The sequence below is a fragment of the Macrobrachium nipponense genome, chromosome 20, assembly GCF_015104395.2.
Source record: "Macrobrachium nipponense isolate FS-2020 chromosome 20, ASM1510439v2, whole genome shotgun sequence".
Classification (NCBI taxonomy): domain Eukaryota; kingdom Metazoa; phylum Arthropoda; class Malacostraca; order Decapoda; family Palaemonidae; genus Macrobrachium; species Macrobrachium nipponense.
In genome coordinates this window covers 56289179-56312471 of record NC_061089.1, presented here as the reverse complement: position 1 = coordinate 56312471, position 23293 = coordinate 56289179, and the positions used below count along the sequence as shown (strand labels likewise).

Below are 23293 nucleotides of genomic sequence, written 5' to 3'. Positions count from 1 at the left end.
CCTTTAGTGTTCCTTCTCCTGTAGGCAAGGCACTGGTCTTCACTTTTGGGATCCAAGCACCAGGATAGGGTTGCCAGTTTTAATCACAATGTGTTCCATGCTTGACACTAATATGATTTTATCTGTCTAGTTGCTTGTGCCTCTACAACACCAGTTTGATTATGTTCTTAAAAAATCTTGGGAGTTGCTGGATTCTCTGGTGAATTGTAGGGCAGACCAGTAATTCTCCTTCCGGGGTTCTTTATGTTTCAGCCAAGAACTCTACCTTCAAGGGCTTGCTTTGTTAGTTAACCCATTTGTTACACCTACTACTGCCTCTCTTCAGGATGTCTTACTTGTGATGGATGCATGAGGGGTGGAATTTGAGGGAGATGGAATGGGAATGGTTTTTCAACATTCTCCCTCATTGTCATCTCCAAGGTCTTTTTCTGACTTTCTCATCTTCTCTTCTCTATGATGGCTTGTTGCGTATTAAGGTTTTGAGTGTTCATAGTTTTCTCGGGGTTATCCTTTAGCATTCCCTGGTAGGGTCTTTTCTCTTGAAGGAGGAACTCCTGTCTTTGCTCTGAACAGAAGCGAGCTGTTGATAGTTGTCATCAGTTTTTGTGGTTAACTGTTGACTAGAACTCTCTCGTGGCCTGGGCCTGTTCTTTCCTTGGTGTATCTTCAGAGGTATTTTAGCAATGGTTGGCTCCATATGCAACCGTAGTGTTTAGGTCCTCAGGCACATGTAGTTACAGTCTTTGATCTCCCTCTCAATCACCCAGTTCTGATTTCAGTATTTCATGGTAGGTTACTGAGCAGCTAAGGTTCTTTAACCCACTTAATGTTTCCCTCTAGGTTCAGCATCTGTCCAAGCCCTTGCGCTGTGTTTAGTCGCTAGGACTGTTGCCATTCATAGGGACACCTATGAACCTCTTCTCAGTGGTTAGAACAACTCCAGTTTTGCTTGGTTTGGTTAGGATTCAGAATTGTAATTGTAAGTAGTTACTACAGTTGCCTTTTGCAGGGCTACTTGTGTTCATGAATGATACCTTTTAAAGATAGGCTCAGACTACCATACCCCTCTTAATCAGAAATATGGTAACTTTTGTTGCTATAGTCTTAAGTGGTCTGCCAAAATTTTGGGTGGCATTGGATTACATTTTACTAAGATGCTCAGCTAAATTCTATTTACTGTTCAGCTTACCATGTCTGTGTGTGTTTTTGCTTGTTGCTGCTCATATACAGCTACCTGTGCTTGTGCTGGTGATTCACCGTTTTATGTATCTTGACAAGTGTCACTCCTCATTGTGTTTTGCTCCCAGTTTACATTGCTGCTGCCTCAACTCCTGTTACCATGTAGATGTTTTAGTGTGTATGCTGTTGTTAGCTATTGGTCCCATGTGTCGCAGTCCCATATTGTTCAATCTGATATTCATTCGAATTCGACTATTGCTTAGCATCAAGTTACATGACTCAGTTACTGGGCTCATCTCTGCTTTAGTTTTTGTCATTGTTTTTTACCCGGGTTTCAATAGTGTAATTACAGCTGTAATTGTTGTTGAATGTGCGCGCACGTTTCATAGAACAGCATACCATTCTTGTGGTCTTTAACTGTTCTACCATGATGCTGCTGTTGTATGATGGTACTCTATACCCTAACAGGGTTTTGTTCATGTTACTGACCCTTTTCTAAGTATTCAGGTATCCAGGATCTTGAGGAAACTTGGTTTTGCTGCTTTGATTATGTCCTTTGATGTTTAGGAAGGGTACCTTCAAGATAGTTCCCTGGCTATTAGACAGGCCTCCTTGTTCCTGTATGTGTGAGTTTTTTTTTTCTCTCTCCTTGTAAAGAGTGTCCCTGGGTCACATATGGAATCTTTGTCATTCGCAGTTATTGGAGGAGTCTGCCTTTATGGGAAGACCATCATTAGGCTAATTATCCCTGTAGGGGTGTAGTTTCGAAGACTTCTTTGCAGTGTCCATTTATCCCCTAGCTGTGCTGCAACCCCTTTCATTCCTCTTACTGTACAGGTACGCAATCCTTTTTCCAAAATTCTAAAAACTAGAAGAGCGTTAATTCATAAGGTTGGTGATATGGCATGCTAATTGCTGACCTGAGTCGTTTGGGTGTGTGCTGCTACTCAAGTTATTTTTCTTATGAAATCCCAAGAATTCACCATAGAAAATCCAAAGATTATAAAACAATCCCAAGATAAAATAATTGTACAGCTGCCAAGCCTAAATAATTCTCTCTCTCTCTCTCTCTCTCTCTCTCTCTCTCTCTCTCTCTCTCTCTCTCTCTCTCTCTGTTAGCACTTACACACACGTTTTACACTGTACGTATATGTCTGTATAGTAGATAACACTTCACCGTCTTGTCATATTAAATTAACATACTTGACAGCTTTTCCTTCATGCTTCTCTTCAACGGTTAAGAAAAGATGAGAGAAAGATTGTTTTCTTCAACAGTCATCAAAAGATGAGAGAAAGATTTTTTTTTTTTTATGTATCTTACGAATTTTGTAATTAGTAGTTAGATTACTATTATTGTATTTAATCTTAGTAATATTATTATGTAAATCATTTATTTATTATACAAAACTAAATAAACGATACATGTAAAAAAAGAGAGAAAAAATTATTTTTATTAATATTATTTAATTTAGTAAAAAAGAGAGAGAAAATTATTATTTTTATTAATGTTATTTAATTTAAATATAAAAGCTTGAAAACTTCTAAATTACATACAAAAATTAAACAAACACTTTTGCAAGGCTTCTCAAGGATTTGCAAATGTTAGCGTGTCTGTGGAAAAACTCGCACATGACAATTAGTTAGGTTCCAATGAAAAGTTTGTCTATCCGTGAATGCACGCAAGGTGCATTACTGTATTATTGTAGAAAAATGTCTAAATTGTATTTTCAACTCCAAAATTTATGAACTTAAGAGGTTGAATATCTTTGTTTCCCTGCCTGTATTTTCTATTTTTGGGATTAGTTTATAATAAGTGGTAAAAATTTTAAGCAAATCCCTTCAATCATAAGATAGAATGAAGCACTTACCTTATACATAATGGGGCCTTATAATAATAATAATAATAATAATAATAATAATAATATCCTTTATTTCAGCTCAGGGCCATATACATGGAATATACAAAATACAGACAGTAACATACACAATCTAGGTACTTGTGACAACATGATAAAAAAAAATTAATAGTCGGCACTTATCCACAAAATAGCTGAGGTAGCATAAAAGATAGTAATCATAATACTGGTAATAACAGTAATAATATTGGTGAGGAAAAAAAATGCATTGAGAGTTACAATAGTTAGTGCACAAATTATATAACTTATATTTCAGTTAGAGACCTTAGTCAGGTCCAGAGGGCTAAATACGGAAATTGAGTGCAAAAAAACTTTTAACTTGATAGTATTCACAGTAATTATGAAAAAGTAAAATATCAGCAATAAATATATTAATAATGAGAGAATCTGCAGATGACATCTTGCCAATACAGAGATTAAGTCCTTTAGGGGACAAAGGTCTCATTTTCCCATCTTTCCCACAATTTAGATCTTGCTTCATTCCTTAGGATGCTTTGTATGAGCTAGTTGCTACTGTTTCTCACTCGGGTTACCAGAGTGGACATTGTTCGCCTTACAATGATTTTTAAATTGTCCAGGTGGTTTTCTATGAACATCTGTGTGATGGAGTGGTAGCAGGGAGTGTTTGTGAGGCGTTGCAAAATGTCATTGTGCACAACAGTGGTACATCTCATGGTCTCTCGGGTATAGTTTGTCCAGAGGGAACACCCATAGATACTGTAGCAGTATGAGAGGAAGAGCAGCAGTTTCACGTCTCGGTGACAGAAGGCAAACCTCCTTGCAATCATGTTGCCAGTTGCACATAGCTTACGATGCCTCTGTTCAATTTCTGTTGTATCTTTTAGGTTGTCGGTGATAATGTGACCCAAGTGCTGAAATTTGTGCACAAATTCTAGCCGATGGTTTCCAATGAAAATTTGTGGTTCTGCGATATGCTTAAGCAATCTTGGGAGCAGCGACATGCACTGGGTCTTGGTTTCGTTGTAAATTATATCAATTTCCTCTGCATATTGGCGGCAAGTGTCAATGAGTTGTTGGAGACCTTGCACTGATGGGGAAATCAGAACCGGGGTAACAGAGGTTGTTTATAATTGTTTCATTGATAGTACATCCAATTGGGAGTGAGTTCAGTTTGACATTCAAATATGGAGAGAGAATGCCCCCTTGCTGAAGCCCGTTTAGGGAGCCAAAGGTGTACGATAGTACGTTAGCCCATTTGACACAGAATTGCTGTGTGGAGAACCAGCAATGTAAAATGCCAATTAGATATAGGGGTGTGCCCCTTTTATGCAGCTTCAGGAAGAGCTTCAGGTAGTTTACTCTGTCAAATGCTTTTCTCACATCCACAAAACAAAGGAAAACAGGAGAGGCTGATGATAGGTAGTAGTTCAGCAATTCTTTCAGTATGTAGATGTAGGTGTTGGTCAGGTATCTTCGATGCGATCGTTGTGATTGCAATCGGTCAGTAGTTGCCAGGGTCAGCTGCATCCTTTAGCTTATTTTTGATTAATGATATCAAGTGAACTAAGAGTAGGGAGTCTGGAAGAAATTGGTGAATTATGCACGCGTTGAATAGGCCAGCTAGCAAAATGTAAATTATCAGATGGCAGAATTTGAAAGCCTCTGTGGGAAGACCATCACAACCGGGCGATTTATTATTAGGTAGGCTGTTTATGGCATCGCTGATGTTACCTGGCGTAAAACGGTCTGCAAAATGAAATTGAATGTTGTCAGTAAGGAGATTATCTACATCCCTTCGGGAATGTTGATCATTTATGCAATCCAGAATGTTCTTGAAGTGATCGCCCCCACATACTTGCGATAGCCTCGTCTCTGACTGCCTCCCCCAATCTCTATGATAGCTTTTTAGTTTTGGGATTTCAGGACTGGATATCTTTCCAGAGATGAGGATAATCACCAGATTCTAAGTTTCTAGACATTGCATCGGCTCATAGTTGTTTTTCATTTAATCTGCAGTGCTTAAGAGCAAGTTTGAACTGCGCTCTCGCCTGCCTCATTAGTAATGCAGTGTGTCCTTCCCTCGGGCTACCATTTTGCCTGTACACTAAAAACATTTCTCGTAACTATGTATACAGATCGTTAACAAAGTCATTCTGTCCAGGTATATTACGAGAATTACTTTGATGAAATCTATAGGCAGCCCTGCCTGAAGCAAGTATAGCAGAGATTATGTTAAAATAGAATTCATTCAGATCCCTCCTGTGGTGGTCATTTCTACAACTTGTGTTAGTACAAAGTAAGGTGTCTGCCAGTTGAACTATTGACTGCAACCTGGTTTCTGTGGTCACCCTAATGTATCTGGAATTCTGTTGGTTTTTAAAATCCCAGTTTACTGCTGGTGGGTGGTCAGTTACGGGGTTCACGGTAGGGAGGGATGGGTTACTGAATGACACCTGTAATGGGATGTGATCGTAGCCTGTTGCAAGATCGTAGCGAATATTGCAGGTCATAATAGAATCATGAAGTTGTGGAGATATGATGCAGTGTTCCAGCCTGGAGGCTGTAATTGCGTCCGCTCTATTATGTACATATGAATAGGAGGGAGGGAGGAGCATTACATCACTAATTTGGAGAGCATGATTTTGACAGAAGCGAGTAAGTTCATTATAAAAAATTTTTGTGGGGTGGGAATTAAGGTCCCCAATTATACAAATATGATCAGCAGGAGAATCGCGAATAATACTGTGTAACTCCCTTAGGATCATGCAGTAATGATCAAAATTATTGTTATTTTCCCTGGCATGTAAACATTAATTATTATGATTTTAGAGTTCCCTACTGTCACTTGAAGCCCCAGCAAACTGTCACTCTTGTAGGTCATCACCTTTATCATATTGTCTAACAATTTGTACCACAGGAAAGAAAGACCCCCTTTCGGGCGAGTGGCTATGATTTGATCTGTAACTTGCATCGATGAAGTCGAGAAGGTTCTGAAGTCTTCATGTATTGAATCGCAGATGACAAGGTCAAGTGGCCAGAGGAGCGTTTCTTGCAATGCAATTATGCCTTTGAAGTTTTTGCAGAACATGTTTAGGAGTGGAATGTTCCGCTTGAGGCCAAAAATATTCCAAGAGATTATGTTTAATGTATCCATGGATACTCACGAAGATGGGAGATGAATGCACTGATCATTTGGGTGGATGGGGGGTTAGCCAGGCCCCTTAACTAGTAGGTAATAGCACATATGTATGCACACACTGTTTGTGTTCATAATTTTTCTTAAAATTTGTAGTATAGGTAATATATCTTTGGAAGACAAAAAAAATTATAAGTTACATTGACTATAAAGGTTGTGACCAATAGGTAAACAGAAATGAATTAACATTCCTCAAGAGATTACGGAGATGAATTTTGTTTTGAAGATGTGTGTGTCCCAACGCAGAGTTTGTAAATATCCTCTGAAGCAGAAGAAAAATTATTTTGTTGCTGAAGAATCTCTGAACCAATAATTTTGCACTCAAAGTAATGGGAAGGAATTCATTCCAATCATGTAATCAGTAAAATACATACACTGTTAAAAAGTACATAATGTATTCAAAACACTTGTACTTATGTTACTGTCAGCTTCTCATGAGAAAACATTCCTTCTCAGGCAGAATACAGCTAAAACCTCATAGTCTGGCTGGTTGCCATGAAGAGCTGTTAGCCAACAACAGCCCTTTTTTGTTCTATTTATAGGTATATTTTGATCACAAAGTAATTTTGAATGTTGCCATGGTTGTGATTATTTGACTGTTGATGGCAAAAATTACTCAATAATTTGCTTTATAGTTATTCGTGAAAAAAAGAATTTAACAATAATTTCAACTTTAATATAGTGGTATGAAAAATCCCACACAGTTTGTTGTAGTGATGTGTCATCACTTGCGAATCTTGTTCTGTTCTTGGACCATCCTCAAATGTACAACAGCAAACTGATGATGATGTTAGTAACAATAAAGATCAATCCTCTCCAAGATTGATATGATGAAATGTATTTTATTGTCGTACTTATTGTTAAAATTCGTAATTTAAATTGCAATTATTTTTGTGTGTTTTTTGCATTTTATGAAATGTTAAAAATAAAATGTGTTAGTGAGCATATGGTCTTAATTTTCTCACTGTTTTATGATTGATGATCTTTATATCACATTCATTTAACTGTATATATTAATATAAAAACGTAATAGTAAACTATAATGAATAAATAACTAGTATATTTAAGAAAAAAATGAAAAAGGAAAAATTATGGTTTTGCTTCAGTAGTGATATTTGATCATGCTCATGATCCCAGTTCCGAAGTCCGAAAAAAAAAATGTATTTAGCCCTAAGGATTTTGGGTAAAGGATTGTACCCCTGTATCTCCATTCATGTCATCTTTCTTTCATCCCAGCCACCCTTTCCTAACATTTATTTCATAGTGCAACTGCGAGGTTTTCCTCCTGTTATACCTTTCAAACCGACCTACTCAATTTCCTTTCCAGCGCTGAAATGACCACATAGATTCCAGTGCTTGGCCTTTGGCCTAAACTCTGTATTCCATAACATTTCATTAGGTTAGTTAAGTAAATGTTGTGGGTCTTGATAAAAAAATTTTTGCATATTTAATCTCCTGCCTATGTTATATGGTGAAGCTATTTGAGTGCTTAATTATTGAATGCCATAAGTGTTGAGGACTATGATGAAGAATATTGACCATTGCCATTATTAAGAGGATCTGTATTACCTTAATATTATAACACCAGATGTTGTTAGTGTTATACTAAATGGAGTGATGTATTTTTTGGCAACAAATAATTATCTTTAGTCAAGATCAAAATTATTAGATTTAGATGATTTAATTCATAATGTTCTCCTTTGTTTTTCCTAGCTGATGGTGTATTCATGTATGATGCCCCACCTCCATATCCTGGAATCAGCGGCCAAAATGGGTATGGCTTTACTGGTGCAACTGGAATGTCTGCTGCAGGTGTGTATTTAATGGTTATCTTGGAGTGGTTGATTGAAGTGTCCCAGATACTCTTGGAAGGAAAAATCTTAAATGGGATAGTTATGTATACCAGAAATCAAGAAAATCACGTACATCAGTTTTTGCCCAAGAAACCCATTTTGCAATCCTTTTATTTCTGTCTCCATTTCAAAGACAAATTCCTAGTTCTTCTTTGTTGATTAGTCTACAAGAATAAAGTTCAATATTTGGGATGAATCTTACCAACTGTTAAAGTTAGCCTGTATCTCTGCACTGATAGGTGAGTCATCATTCAAACAAAAGATCAAATGGTTGCCTGGATGACTGTCTATTCACCTGTTCAACACCAGGTGTGTTTCGAAGGTTTAGCTTGTCAGAATTCTCCTTGCCCCCCTTTGTGTGTAGGCACTTCTTGGTATTTTTCATGGCTGTTTGCTACTATCACAGTACTGTACATTTATTTTTCCTAGGATGGCTCCTTTGGAATCAAGGCTATGAACAGCAGCCTGTGTTAGCAGGATGCTGATAAATTAAGAGATATGTACCATATCATATATACTCCCATAACAAGCGATCTCATACCATGAGACCCCCAAATTTTAACCCCTAAAAAATTACTTTATCACGTATCTCACATATCATGCGAGTTAAATTTACGAGACCAAATAACAATAGACTAACCTCTTTTCCTCCTCTTTATTTATTCCTTTTTTAGTTGTTTAGCTTTTCTTTTCCTCCTCTTTATTTATTCCTTTTTTAGTTGTTTAGCCTTTTCCTCCATCTCTTAATCTATCCCATCTTCTAGTCAAGTTTAAAAAAGTAAGAGAATGCTAAAGGTATTGTTAGTAATGATATACTTGTTTTGAAAATGCGTGCAGCCAGAAACAGCAGATTTGCTATGAACAACCAGTCCGATAACAACAGCCTTTTTGCTTGCATTTCAACCATCGTACGATAGTAAAAAATTACCGTAGTTATGTTACAAATGACGTTCGGGATAATGGGACTGATATATTTTTATATTACTACTGTTAGTTGTCGACTTACGACCGCAATTGGTTCCGACCAACCGGTCATAAATCGAATTGGACGTAAGTCGGCCCATGTTAATTGACCGTAAGAATATTATACTAGCTTAGCCTACACTAGGGTAATCAGTACCATCTTTACATATAATAGAGTAGCCTAGCCAACACTACACAGCATTACTTCATACATACATGGCATAGTAATTATTAATTTCAGTTAATCCTCCAGGTTCAATGCACATTGGCTTATGATAATTCAGTACAAAGAGAAATAGAATAACATTTAACAAGTTAGCCTCACATATACGATGATGTTTTCATGGTACAGGCAGTCCCCGGGTTACGACAGGGGTTCCGTTCTTGAGACGCGTCGTAAGCCGGAACATTGTCAAAAATCCTAAGAAAACCTTACTTTTAATGCTTTAGGTGCATTCAAAACTATGTAAACTGCATTCTTATTGCATTTTTCATCAAAAAAAACCCTTATATATTGATTATTTTGCATCTGCCAGATCAGCATTTGTAGGCGTTGTAACTCTGGAACATGCGTCGTAACCCTGGAAATAATTTCTGATAAATATAATTGAAAAGCGTCGTAACCTCGGAACGTCGTAAGCCGAGACCGTCGTAACCGGGGACTGCCTGTACATATATCGTATATATACGAATACAGTAACCTAGCCTACAGTATACTGTATGCTACATATACAATATAATTTAGAAATTTATTAATGCAGTTGAATATCTTAAAACCGGCATTCTATGGTCCGGAAACTCCCATGGTTTGGCTTGATTTTAAATCAGCAGCCATTAAATTGTTCTGCCGCCACCTGGGATGTGCCACGTATTGTTTTCAACTTCAAGGCCCCAAAAATTATGCCATATATCCTTTGTTTGTATGAAAATAGTTGTTAGTAATGTAAATATGTGAAGTCAAATATGTTTTTGATATTTACCTTGGAAGAAAAAATATATATTTTAAATATTCCACTTGAGAATGCTCAACAAAGTCAAACCTTTTAACTTTTAATCAAAACAAATAGACATTTGTCAAGCACAAATTCCTTACCCTGTATGTGCTTGAGAGACCATTTTGATAATGTCTTTTATGTAACTGTATTTACCTATGCAATATGCCATCCATGAGATTATACGTATGATGCTAGAGGCAAAAAGTGGAAGCATAAATCTTTATCCATGCTAGAAAATCTTTATTCATTAGGGAATAGTTTACTGTTCATTTTCCTCAATAGATGGCGCTGGTGTGCTTTGTTTATTGTTTGACGGCGACATTGACGATGACATTCAAATGCAGTTAAAGCTGAAATTCATTCATTATTTTGTTCATCTCTTTATCCTCTACAATAAAAATCAACTAAGAAACTAATAGTAATAATTATGAAGCTACAAAATTTCGGATATGAAAGTGACCGATAATAAAGTGCAGATTCTGAGAAGTTAGTACTGTATTTAGACTTGATTGGGAAGGCTAACTCGGGAATGTCGGGTAAATGTGTAAAAGTACACTATTTTAAAGAAATTTATACTATATAAAGTTAAAAATGATGAAGTTAAAATATATGAATAATAAAATGATAAAAAGCAGTGTCAGAATGTAGCGAGTAGTAGGCTAAGTAGGAAACTAGGCTATTTGTATGTGGAATTTCCAAAAGGCTTCATTTTTTAGGGATGTATTCTATAATCCAATGTCAGGCTGCTGACAGCTACGTATATTTATGAATTAAAAATACAATGAACATGCAACTTTTCCGTGAATCTTTTAAAAAGTTGTACATTATTGTATCTAATAATATTGTATGAATTCTCATATTATTAAAAATACTAACAAAGCAGTCAATGTTTTGGATTGGAAATTAGCTGATGGCAAATACGAGTTTAGATCGCCTTGTTTACGTTTTATTTTGCCGTATGCAACTCAATTCAGAGCGAATTGCTTTGCTTCTAGTTAGTATAAAATATGTAGATACTTTACTGATGTGAGCCAAGGTAATTTGTCATTAAACGATGTGTTTTTAAGTCGAAATATGAATTTAATACGTCTTATGAACTAAATTATTTTTTTCGTTAACAGAATGCGTTGTGGGCATGTTTATTGTGTAAAAATATTACGTGATTCCAATCGGTATTTTCACTTGATTTCTTCATAGTATGAGCTTTACAGTTAGTTACGTTACTTATCTTTTATCGGCGTGAAAACAACAGGAAATTGTGTTCTTTTTCAAGACCTGAAGTTTACTGGAGTTATATCATTGTTGCTGATGCATGATAATAGTCATTAGCAGCATGAAAAGTGAGCTGCGTGTGTGGAGTGGCGGGAACTTGGGAAAAACTGTCGTATGTTCAGCTGGACACTATTCTTTCTTGCTCAAGTCGCTTCCCAGTCGTTTTAGTTGTGGATGGTCGTAATCGATCAGTCGTAACTCGCATAGGTCGTAAGTTGACAACTAGCTGTATATCCTTACTCGAAATGGATAAAAAATCGGCAAGGGCATATACTGCTAAATTATACTTTTAGTTTTAGCTGAAGTTGAGGAAAATATGTTGATCTGCTAACGACTGTTATCCTGCATCGGCAACATGGATGAAACTCAAGCAAACTTCGGTAGTACCAGTAAACTCGACCGTAAACAAAATTTGAGAGAAACTTGTTATAATCAAAACTATTGGACATGAACGAACATGTTTTACTTCTTTTCACTCCAATAAAAGATAAATATGTAAAGCTCGTAGTATCCTGATGAGATGAAAGGAAAATATTGAACATAATCTGTTGATTTTTGTTTGCGCAATAAACATGCCCTCAGCAACATCTACTAATGAAAAAATAACAAAATTTCTTTCACAAACTATACATTTTTAAGTGATATTTCCACTTGAAAACACTTCATATAACGTAAAATAACATTGTCCCATATAAATAGAGTATATGTATATTGAGGTTCATTTGCGCTAACTAGAAGTAAGAAAGTCGCTCTGATTTGAGTTCCGGACGCAGAGGCAGTAGCAGAAGATGCGCTACAACACCCCTGGGACAATCTGGACGTGTACGCATTTCCCCCATTTTGTGTAATCCGTCAGGTTCTGAACAGGGTAATGCGGTCTCAGAACCTCAAGATGACCCTGGTAGCCCCGTTATGGCCGAAAGCAGAGTGGTTTCCAGACCTACTGGAACTCCTAGTAGATGTGCCAAGAGAGTTACCTCCATGGAGCAACCTTCTGTGTCAGCCTCACGTGGAGAGGTACCACCAGTCGGTGAAGTCCCTATCGCTTCACGGGTGGAGACTGTCAAGTATCTCCTCCGAGAGCGAGGGTTTTCGCAGAAAGCAGCAACTCAGATGGCAGGTAATATCAGAAAATCATCTGCGACAGTATACCAAGGAAAGTGGTCAGCATACTGTGATTGGTGTCGTAGAGGGAACGTGTCTCCACTCGGTACCACTATTCAGCAGTTAGCAGACTTTCTGATATATCTCAGAACAGAAAAACATATGTCTGTATCTGCAGTAAAGGGGTACAGGGCGGCTCTAGCCTCAGTCTTACGAATGAAAGGAGTGGACATATCGTCTTCATGGGAGTTGGCCATGCTGATGAGGAGCTTTGAACAGTCATGCCCACCAAAGGAGCTAAAAGCCCCAGATTGGGATCTGACCAAGGTACTGAGTAGTCTGACAAAACCCCCCTACGAACCACTAAGGCAGTCCACGGATAGGAGCCTGACCCTGAAGACAGTCTTCTTATTGGCCCTGGCTTCAACCAAAAGGGTGGGGGAGCTACATGGCCTCTCATATCTCATAAAGCACTCGAGAGGTTGGAGATCAATGGTATGTGAGTTTGTCCCAGAATTCGTGGCCAAGACCCAAAATCCAACAATAGTAGACGGCAGATTCGACTCCTTTACCATACCTTCCTTGGCAGACTTTGTAGACAACGACAAAGCTGAGATGCTCCTGTGCCCCGTCAGGGCACTAAGGGAGTACTTAAAGAGAACAAGGCACCTCAGACCGGGGTGCCAGAGGTTGTTCGTAAGTACAGGACGGAACAAGAAGGAAGTGTCCAAGAATACAATATCATTTTGGCTAAGGGAGACGATCAGAGATGCTTATACGGCAGAAGACAGAGGGTCAGATAGCCAGGTGGGAGCTAGAGCTCATGACATCAGGGGTGTGAGTGCTTCCCTGGCATTTAAGAAGAACATGTCTGTGGATAAAATTCTGAAAGCTGGTGTGTGGAAGCGCCAAACAACTTTCACCTCATTTTATTTGAAAGATGTTGCCCATAGATCCTTGGACACCTTTTCCTTGGGTCCAGTGGTGGCGGCCCAACAAGTGATATAGTTCATCCAGTGCCCCTGGCGGGTCAGTTTGCGTCTAGTCTAAGATGAAGGTATGAAAGTAGAATGAATGGGATGACTGGTCTTTTTTCTTTACTACTTTCTTCCTACTCCTTTAACTACGGGCAATATGAAGGAGAGTACCGTCATGTGCTGGAACGGACTAGATGCAGGTGAGATGGTCAGCCATACTGTGAAGCTATCTTAGCTGATGATATACTTTTCAGTAGCAACACACCCCTCTGGATAATAGGGAAAAGAGGGGTGAAGGTGGATCCAGTTGCAAGGGACAAGAGTAAACAGTAGAATGGTATCTACACCCAGTGGGAGAAAACCAATAGATCCGCTTATATCTTTGGTCCTAGGTTCATTGTCCATTCTCTTAGAATTTCCCTATATATTCGGAAATGGATAAGGTGGCAAACTCCCAGTCAGTTGTAGAGACTTACCTCCCTCCAATAGTAAGTCTATCCTAATGTTAAGACCGAAGGTTTGTTTCGTGTATGAACAAATACCAAATTTGTAACTAATTTGTATTTTTCATAACTAACAAACCTGAGGTCTTAACATTAGGATTTACTAGCGCCAAGCTGGAAACCGGTATAATTAAAATTACACTTGTGAGATCCAGGGACTAATGGCATCTATACCAGGTCACGGGGCATGTATACCCAGAATGCCCACGGCTACCTGTGACCCATCAGTTATATTTCTAACCCAGTTTAGACTGCTAGAGGGGTGGTTCGAGGTGGGCCTTTAACTGTTAAGACCTCAGGTTTGTTAGTTATGAAAAATACAAATTAGTTACAAATTTGGTATTTTACCTTGCAATCGCCCTCAGCTGATTTCTAAACTAAAACATTGATTGCTGTTTTTATATTATATAAAATACAAACAAATAGTAATATGAAAATACATATAATATTATTGGAGGCAGTGAAGTAGAGAATAGCTTTTTAAAAGATCCATGCCAAAGGTGCATATCCATTATGTTTGTATTTTATCATACGATACTACTAATATGTGATTATTACATACTGGATTTTTATCTCATATAAGATGCGACCCCCTTAAAATAAGCTCCAAAATTGGGGCTTCAAAAGTCGCATGATATGCGAGTGTATACGGTACACTGTTTTCACTGGCTGCAATGGTATAAGTGTGATCTTGAGAATAGATGTGAGGAAGTAGGGATTTTTGAAGGACTTTCTGCTTAAGTTCGTTAATACAGGAAAAGAAGAGAGGGTTCCTAAAATTTTCCTTCACTAATTCTTTAGTTAATACTTAGGCTTCCTCCTTAGCTCCGCCTTTTGTTCCCCTTTTGGTTTACGAAAATATATTGAGAATTTAGAACTGGTTGTAAACCTTATTTGGGTCAATACAACATTTGTCTGAATTATTTAGAGAACCATTCTGGGTTCTCCCATAGTGTGCGATCATTTTTGTGTTCCCTTATAAGAGATAAGGTATTGGTGCCCAAGCCCAGGATTGCCCTGCAACAGTTGGAGAAGTCTGCTGCCAGAGAAGTGGGTTGGTTTCGAGGGAATGTGGTTCTGTGTTCTCATGTCACATGTGTCTCCATTTTTCACACTCTTGATCTCGTATAATGCGTTAGCCAAGAGATCATTCTGGCAAATGTTTATCTTCGATATATATGCAACTTCTGCCGTCATCGGCACCTAATAGTATAAGGTTTTAGTACCTATAGGACTTAATTATATAGGTATAGACATCTTTATTACAAATAATGTCTGTAGCGAGTCTTACTTATTCTGATATTATGTCATCTTAGTTGTTTAACCAATCTTCATCTTTTGCTCATTCTAAATCCTTGTCATAGCCTACATATTCCTCTATTCATTGAAATGCACTGTTCGTTCTTTGCATGCATTTTCTTCAGCTATTGGTAATTCTCTTACTTCTGCCTCAATTAATGTTTCTTTTTCCAAGTCTACCATTGTTAAAGTGTCTTCTGTTGTTTAGCTACATAGCTTCCAAAGGATGTGTTGTATAGGAATATCAAGTATGTTGACTTGCTTTCGAATGAGATGGGAGAGTCGTCGTAACTCCTTTTCTCCCCACCTCCCTGCATTTCCCCTTTTCTTTTGGTTCCTTGTTTTCTTTCATTTAGTGTACTCGTGTCAACTCAACTGAGTCGCTTCAGACTCGCCCTTTCATCAAGTTGTGGAAGCGATGCAGTATTCAGCTGCTGTTGCCTCCCTTTGCCATGTGTCACCAGCTGTTTCCTGTTGATCTCAGGCAGGAGAGGAGTTTGAATCAGAGGATCTCCTTCAGTTTGTTCAGTGTTTGCTGGAAAATTGCCCTTCACTCTATCCTCATTTATTTAAGGAAAGAGGCCCCATAGAGAATATATCTCGCTTGTCTTTTAGTATTTCCGTGCCCTTTAAGTATTTGGAGAAAAGAACCCAAGCTTTCTCCTTCAATTAGAGTGCATTTCATAACTTCTCGTACTCGGATGCTCAGAGCTCCCTTTAGGTCTGGCGGGGCTTCCCCTCGGGTTTTTTATGACGTTGCAGAGTCTGCCTCTTGCGATACAGCCACTTAAATCTTATAGTACAGTGGACGCTCCTATGCCATAGTGCACACACAAACTCTTTATAGACGTTTCTTTTCCATATCTCCAGTAACTCCACCTTTTCAACATAAGATATTAATTTATGCTTTCGTTTCATAAGTTTCGTACGGAATGGACATATACTATGTACTATACATGCAGTTTTATTAAGAAATGCTCTATACTGCACTGTTGGTATTACTAGAGGTTTAACTGTAGTAAGATCCAGAAAGGATTCTGATTCCAGATCAGGTAGAATGTTTTGAGTTTCATGCAAGAAAACTTTAGCTCGATTGGCTGATTGGATTTTTGTCTAGCTGCACTACCCACCATCCTCTTCTCAATGTGGGAAGCAGCTCATTTTAGTAGTAGGTAAGATTCATCCCAAATAATATATATTTTCAGTGAAATTTATTATTTGGATACTGTTAAAGTAGACCCCATCCAGCCTCCTCACAACTTAGTTGTCTGTCAAGGAGAAGTCTGACGAGCTAAAACATTCAGAACACCTGGTGGAGAACAGGTGAACTAGACAGTCATCCAGGTAGCCATTCGATCTTTTGTTTGAATACTGACTCACCTGTCAGCATGGAGATACATGCTAACTTTAACAGTAGGTTAGTATCCAAATAATAAATTTTATTATGAAAATTTATGTTGGTTTTGCAACATCACCAGTAGGCTTCCAGTTTCTAATAAAAAAAATAAATGCAGTCATGTTTTACAAGGTTATAAAATGTAAACAAAACTTATAATAGCAGATATTAAACCAAACACTAGAAAATACCAGATACCTTTCTGTCAGACTAAAGTTTTAGACTTGATCATTTAAATGTGAACAGGAAAGACTTATGCACAGCAAAAATGATCGTCAAAAGCAGAGGTAAGATGTTTAAAATTGCTCTTATCCAACATGGGCATTGTTAGATCAGTTCAGTTATTGCTGTATAGAGCACCTCTATGAGCAAGAAATAAATTGCTAGAGACTATCCATAATATCAGTGAATGACCAAGAAGTCTTTCTACAAGTTAAAATATGAAGCAGGTATAAATTTTGAATTGTCCTGGATGTAGGTAGTAAAGAAATGGTGATGCAGGTACAGTAACAAAATCATCAGTTTGCAACTAATTAGATTAGATATACAGTATATATATAAATTCCAGTATGTAAACTTGCTGAAATGGTATATGTATATATATAACGTATTGATATCATCAGGGCATATATTATGTATATCCCAGTTTACTTTTTTTTTTCCCCCAGATGCCAAAGCCCAGGAAGCAGCTCAAAGTGCAGCTCAGAGTGGTTATTATGATCCATCTGCCCCTCAGTACGCGTATGTTCCTCCTCCAGCTTACGTAAGTTTTTCAACAGTCTTGTGATGTTCTTTGCTTTAAAATTAGGTACTAGTCTGTCAGTAGTTTTGTTCTGAAGAAAAGGCCTTTTAGTTCACAAAATATTACAGGTCAAGATGTTTAATGAGTTCTCTCCACTCGTCATGTGCACTTTCTAACAGAATCCCATGTGGTCCAGAATTTGTCTATGCCCTTTTCCTGTGATTTTCTAGCTCTCTTCATACTCATTTTCTACATGTTATTTTCATATCTGTTGTTTTTTTCTGACTAATTGCTTCTCTCACATTTGTGGCTTTCTCAATGACTTATCCATGAATTGCTACGCTTTTAGGTACATGCTTCTTCAGAATCTTCTCATTTGCTTTGTAAATGCTTGTGTATCTGCTTCCTTGAAATCTTGTACTACATGCATCATGGAGTTTTATTATTTATAACCCCAGATTTTTAGTTCCTTATGTTTAGGGAGCATCAGAGCACTGCATCTGAAATCTGATTATTAGTAGTACTTGGGTGAAGGTACAGTAGTAGTTCTGGCTAAATTAACTAAGACTTGCTCTCACTTTTCCCCTGTCCCTTGATGATGTGCAGTGAAAACTTGGCTGAAATCTCAAATAGAGGCAAGTACTCTTGCCAGCCACTTTACTGATATTTCAGACAAAAATCTTTGCAAATTATCACTAAAGGGAAAGGGACAAAATGGTAGATTTTTACACCATATGGGTAAGAGCCTTATAATAGGCATTCCTTTATGAAAATTTTAATCTACATTAACCCTTATGAGCTGGGCTTAAAAATCAATATGCAGCACCCCAGGCTGGGTAAACTTTTAGGTTGGCCAATCTTGAAAAAAAAAAAAAGACAAATGGTAAGAGGATGATATGCAAATGCACAGGTGTAAGAAAAAAATTCTAAAAAAATGTCCCTACATTCTATGAGTAGTTGAAAATGACTGTATTTACAACCCCTTGTGGGGCCTCTTTTTACAAGACACTTGTAAATTTTACCAATTTATACATAAAAGTTTTTTAGAATAATGAAATCAATTTTATTTTGTAAAATAATTACAGCTCATACAGTATCAAAACATATAAGAACTAAAATTAGTAACAAATTCTGAGTATATTTGTAGTAAAATATCTACACAAATTTACTGAGATCAAAGCTGCAGTACCTTTTTTAGATTATACATGTCTTTTCTAATATTTCTTTGCTCTTTTCTTTGTAAATTACGCTTAGAATTGACATAGTATCATAAAAGACAAGAACTAAAACCAGTATTTATAAGCAAATTTATAAAAAGACAAAAGACACCATGAGAGAGAGAGAGAGAGAGAGAGAGAGAGAGAGAGAGAGAGAGAGAGAGAGAGAGAGAGAGAGAGAGAGAGCCACCTGCTTCTTGATTTTAGCCAATCTAAAAGTTGCCATTAGTGAATTTATGGTCTATAGAAGTAATGGAAACTCTTTCCCACTTGATTCCTTGAAATCGATGGCGCGTACCATTGATGCTCACCATGAGATGGTTTGGACAAGTGATAAGAAAAAAAAAAAGAAGAGCAAGTCATCAGAAAACTAGAAGGTAATGACGAAGCAACAGATGAATTGAATAGATTTGAAAGCAACATAGGTAATAAGTTAGATGGTATGGAAGTAGAATGATAAATAAATTGGTAGATCAGGAAGTAGCAGGACAAATAAATAAAAGTAATGGGATGAAGAAAGTGAGTAGATATGGAAGTAGCAAGAAACCGGAAGAGTGTAGATAAGAAAGTACTACCTATTGGGATGAAGAAAGTGATTGGTAGATATGAAAGTTGCATGGGAAAGAAGGTATTAGACTTCCAAAGTAGCAGAGAGAAGAAAATGGGTATATTTAAAAGTAGCAGGGCATAAAAGTGAGTAGATAAGAAATAAGCAGAGAGAACAAAATTAGTAGAAATGAAAGTAGCAAGGCAAAAAAATGAATAGTAGTAATGGAAGCAGCTGCATAAAGAAAATGAGTAGACATGAAAATATTAGGCTAAAGACTGGTAGGAAACTACAAAAAATCATGAAGAAATTTCAGTTGTGGCATCAGGATCTACATAAATACTATGTAGATCCTGTGTTCGTCTCACTCAGGCCATGGTAGATTTTCTCTGCAAATACCCTAATTTTTGCTTGGATGAATGTTGTCCTTGTCATAATACTGAAAGTAATTGTATTGTTTATATTTACAGTTTGTATAATAATTGGAGTGTAAAAGTTATATTTCATGGGAAGATGTCGTTTATTTGTATTGTCATTGTAATTAGTTTTATTTTTTTTATCAGAGTTAATACTTTCAAGTATCATGCTTAAAAGTAGTAAAATTTCAATTAATTGGAACCTCAAAGGTCCAGGTGAAGATGCAACATATTACTACTTCAAAACTATTTTTCTTTGTATTTTAGTAATTTGTATTTTTATGTACTTATTTATTAATTTGTTAAATTATTTTTTCTTTTACAATAACTTTAGATCTTTTATTTATGTATTTAATGTTATCTTCTTGTTACTTCTTTCAAATGAACATATATTTAATCCAGGTTTCTCTTGTAAATGTTTGTGTATCTTCCTTTAGCATATTTAATCCAGGTTTCTCATGTAAATGTTTGTGTATCTTCCTTTAGCTTATTTTTCAATGAAAAATGACTACTGCGTAATGAAAGCTTAGCTTGTAGCACAAGTAAAACATAAGTGCACGGAGAGGCCTTATTTACCCCTCCTGTACAAGGGTAGAGAAAAATAAAAAGCATTTGAAAAAATTAACAAGAGCAAAGTAGCAGTCCAGTTCAGTAAAGTATTAATAATAATGAAAATGAAAAGTTATTAACTTTTTCTCAATTATATAATTCATTGCTTGTAACATTGTACACTATATAGAGCATAGGAAAAATGTTTGTCATATTACATGCCATCTCACATTGGGGAATAAAGTAGTAATTGTCTTTTGCAGTCTGAATCACCACCATCATATGATGCTGCCACCAAAAAGTCCCAGTGAAGCCTTTCTTTTCTGTGAAACAGTTCTCCTCACCATCACATTTGTTAGACATCTGGCGTCAGTGAGTCATTTCATGCATTAGTTACATCATTATTTTGATCCTTATTGAGGTTTGTGCAATCATTCTTGGTATTCCGGATCCTGTTTGATTAGATTTCATTACCAGATATTGGAAGGGTATGGTGGATTGAATTTATGGTGCTGTTTGGTTTGTCTCAAGGGGGCTTAGGCCATTATCTAAGTCTAAGTGAATTAGCTTGGCTTAAGGGTTAGTACCAAATGGTTGTGAAACTCTAGTTGAAAGGGGTATGAAACTAAATGGTTGTTAAGTTGCTTGTGAGGAGTTTTAATGATAATGAAATCAATTGAACAATTTGTACAGCTTACGTATGTAAAGGCAAATATATAGGTATTCTTTATTGTATAAGAAACCAGCACTTTCATATCATGATGCTGTTTTAGAATTTTATTTTATTATGTATAATTTCTTGTATTCACTTGTATATAACCCCACTATATTAAAGGAAATATGGAATTTGTAGATAGCTATATAATAACAATTATTGGGTGGGTTTTGTCTCATGTGATAATTCCTTGCATTTCTCTGTTATCAGTACAGTAGTATACTTTGATTTGTACCCCTTTTTATGGTAGTAAAGAAAGATTAATGTATATGTAGAGAAGGGGAAAAAATAAATAATAATCTTTTATTGAGGAGAAGTCTGTCAGTTTTTCAAACTGATGTAAATAATGTTGTGAGTGTTCCTAGTAACTTAAAAACCATTCAAAAGTATGATATGTAACTTGAGCAGGCTGAAAAATTCATGCTATGGAAATGTGTTCTCAAGAGTTTGTTTCCTTTACCCATTTCTTTATTGCTCTTATTTCATCAGCAATTGCTTGGCAAGTTGTCTGCCATGGCAATTAACAGGGTAACTGATGATGAATATTTCATGGGTGAGGTGATATTTACCAATCATAATTGTTCTCATGCTGTAGTTATTTTAAACTGTAAATTTTAAAGGTTAAACTCTTAACTGATCAGACCATCAAAATAATGTAAAAAAAAAAGTAAAAAAAATTAATTGTAGTGTTTTGTTGCTGCAAAGTTTTCTTGCTAGCTAAGTTGATTGCACTTGTTGGCCAAGTATTTTAGTAAAAGGGTTATAAAAGGTTCTTTAAAGATATCCCAATGAAAGTACATGAGAAAACAACTATAGAGGAAGGTTACAAGCTTACTATTTTCATAACTGAAGACCAGATAGATTTAAATGAATGGGGAGAGGTATATTTATATCATTTGTTTAGTTATGTAGCAGATAGTTGATTCTTTGGCCTATAGAAATGTATTGCTTTTTCTTCATAAATTGGTCAATATTTTCAAATGCATGATTGCACTAAGTAAATGTGTAACACATTTAAACATTCCTACTTTTTCACATAATCCAGTTAAAATGAAAGAATTTCATTTTTTTGAAAAAAAAATATACATAAGACTTTCCTTATTCTGTATATTTTATAAACATTTACAGGTCTTTATTACCTTAAATCACATCCTAAGTCTTTTTTTCTTAGGAATATTGGCAATGTTTTGTGTAGTCTTATGATTCTTGCCAGAGAGATACATTTTCTTTCCATTATGCTTTAGATTTAATCTCAAGATGTTATAAGGAGCAAAGAGATCCATGAAAGATAGATTTTAATTTTTACAAAATTACCCAGCAATATTATTATTATTATTATTATTATTATTATTTTTATTATTATTATTATTATCATTATTATTATTATTTTTCATACATTCAACTTACCTGTCAGATATATACATAGCTATCGACTCCGTCGTCCCCTATGTATATATCTGCCAGGTAAGTATGTATGAAACTTTATTGTATCATAACAATATCATATTATTATTATTATTATTATTATTATTATTATTATTATTATTATTATTATTATTATTATTATTATTATTATTATAATATTTGGAGAGAACCTGGAAAAATGATCTTCCAAATTGTAGTTTATTACATATAACACCGTAAGTTCTTGGATGATTGCCAAGTTTCAGTGAACTTGGTTTGCTTAGCAGTTAGAGAAATCTTGGACGAGAAAAAAGTGCTATAAGATTAGAAGTGCATGGAAAATTTTCATCTTTAATTTAATCTCAATGAACTTCACTTTAGTTAGCTGATATGGTATAGGACAGGCTCAGGTGTCATTTTGAAACTGGAAAAAATAGCAGAGATTGATGTAAGTTAGGATTTATAACTTGTGAAAATAGATTATTGGTGACAGTGTTGTTTATAGAATTGTTTTCAGTGGTGAGGTTTTTTTACAAAATATTACTTCTGATTTTTAATGCATGTTTTAAATCAACATTTTGTTCTGCTAGTTTGAAATGTAATTATAGTCATTATATTGTGATGGTGACTTTCACTGATTGTTATATAAAATAATATTCCCTCATGCTAAACTGGAAAAAAAGTAATGTTAAATGAATATTGAAGATTATCTGTGCATGTTATACGTTGAAAGGATAATAAATACAGATGATTGGAGCAAAACACATATACATTACTCTATTACACTATGTCAGTACTATACCTTTGGCAAAGCACCAGTTAAAGTTAAAATCTTTTATCAAATATGTTGTGTTTAGGATCATTATATTTTGTGATTCAAAAGTATGTAAGGTATTGAATAAATGTCTTATGGTATATTTTGTTCAGTTTTATTGAATATTTCCATTATTTTTTATGTTAAATTTTAAATTTCATTAATATCAATCTTTTAAAGCCAATATGGCCTTTCAAATCTACTGTATCAAGTTTACAGTGAACCAAAGTGAATGTATTGGTAAAGGCGTTACATTTTACATATATATCAAATCT

General features: G+C 35.9%; 1 protein-coding gene across 2 annotated transcripts in view; it reads left to right on the top strand.

Annotated features, from left to right (window-relative positions):
* LOC135226213 (WW domain-binding protein 2-like) overlaps positions 1–20569 on the top strand; it is a 53257-nt gene extending 32688 nt beyond the window's left edge. The window contains exons 5-7 of one of the 2 annotated variants that reach the window (XM_064265658.1): positions 7966–8064; positions 17283–17377; positions 20349–20569. In XM_064265658.1, coding sequence (XP_064121728.1) covers positions 7966–8064; positions 17283–17377; positions 20349–20396 — 242 coding nt within the window. In that variant the 3' untranslated portion in view covers positions 20397–20569. The remainder of the gene's footprint in view (positions 1–7965; positions 8065–17282; positions 17378–20348) is intronic. The other variant, XM_064265664.1, reaches the window with a different exon arrangement.
* The last annotated feature ends 2724 nt before the right edge of the window (positions 20570–23293 follow it).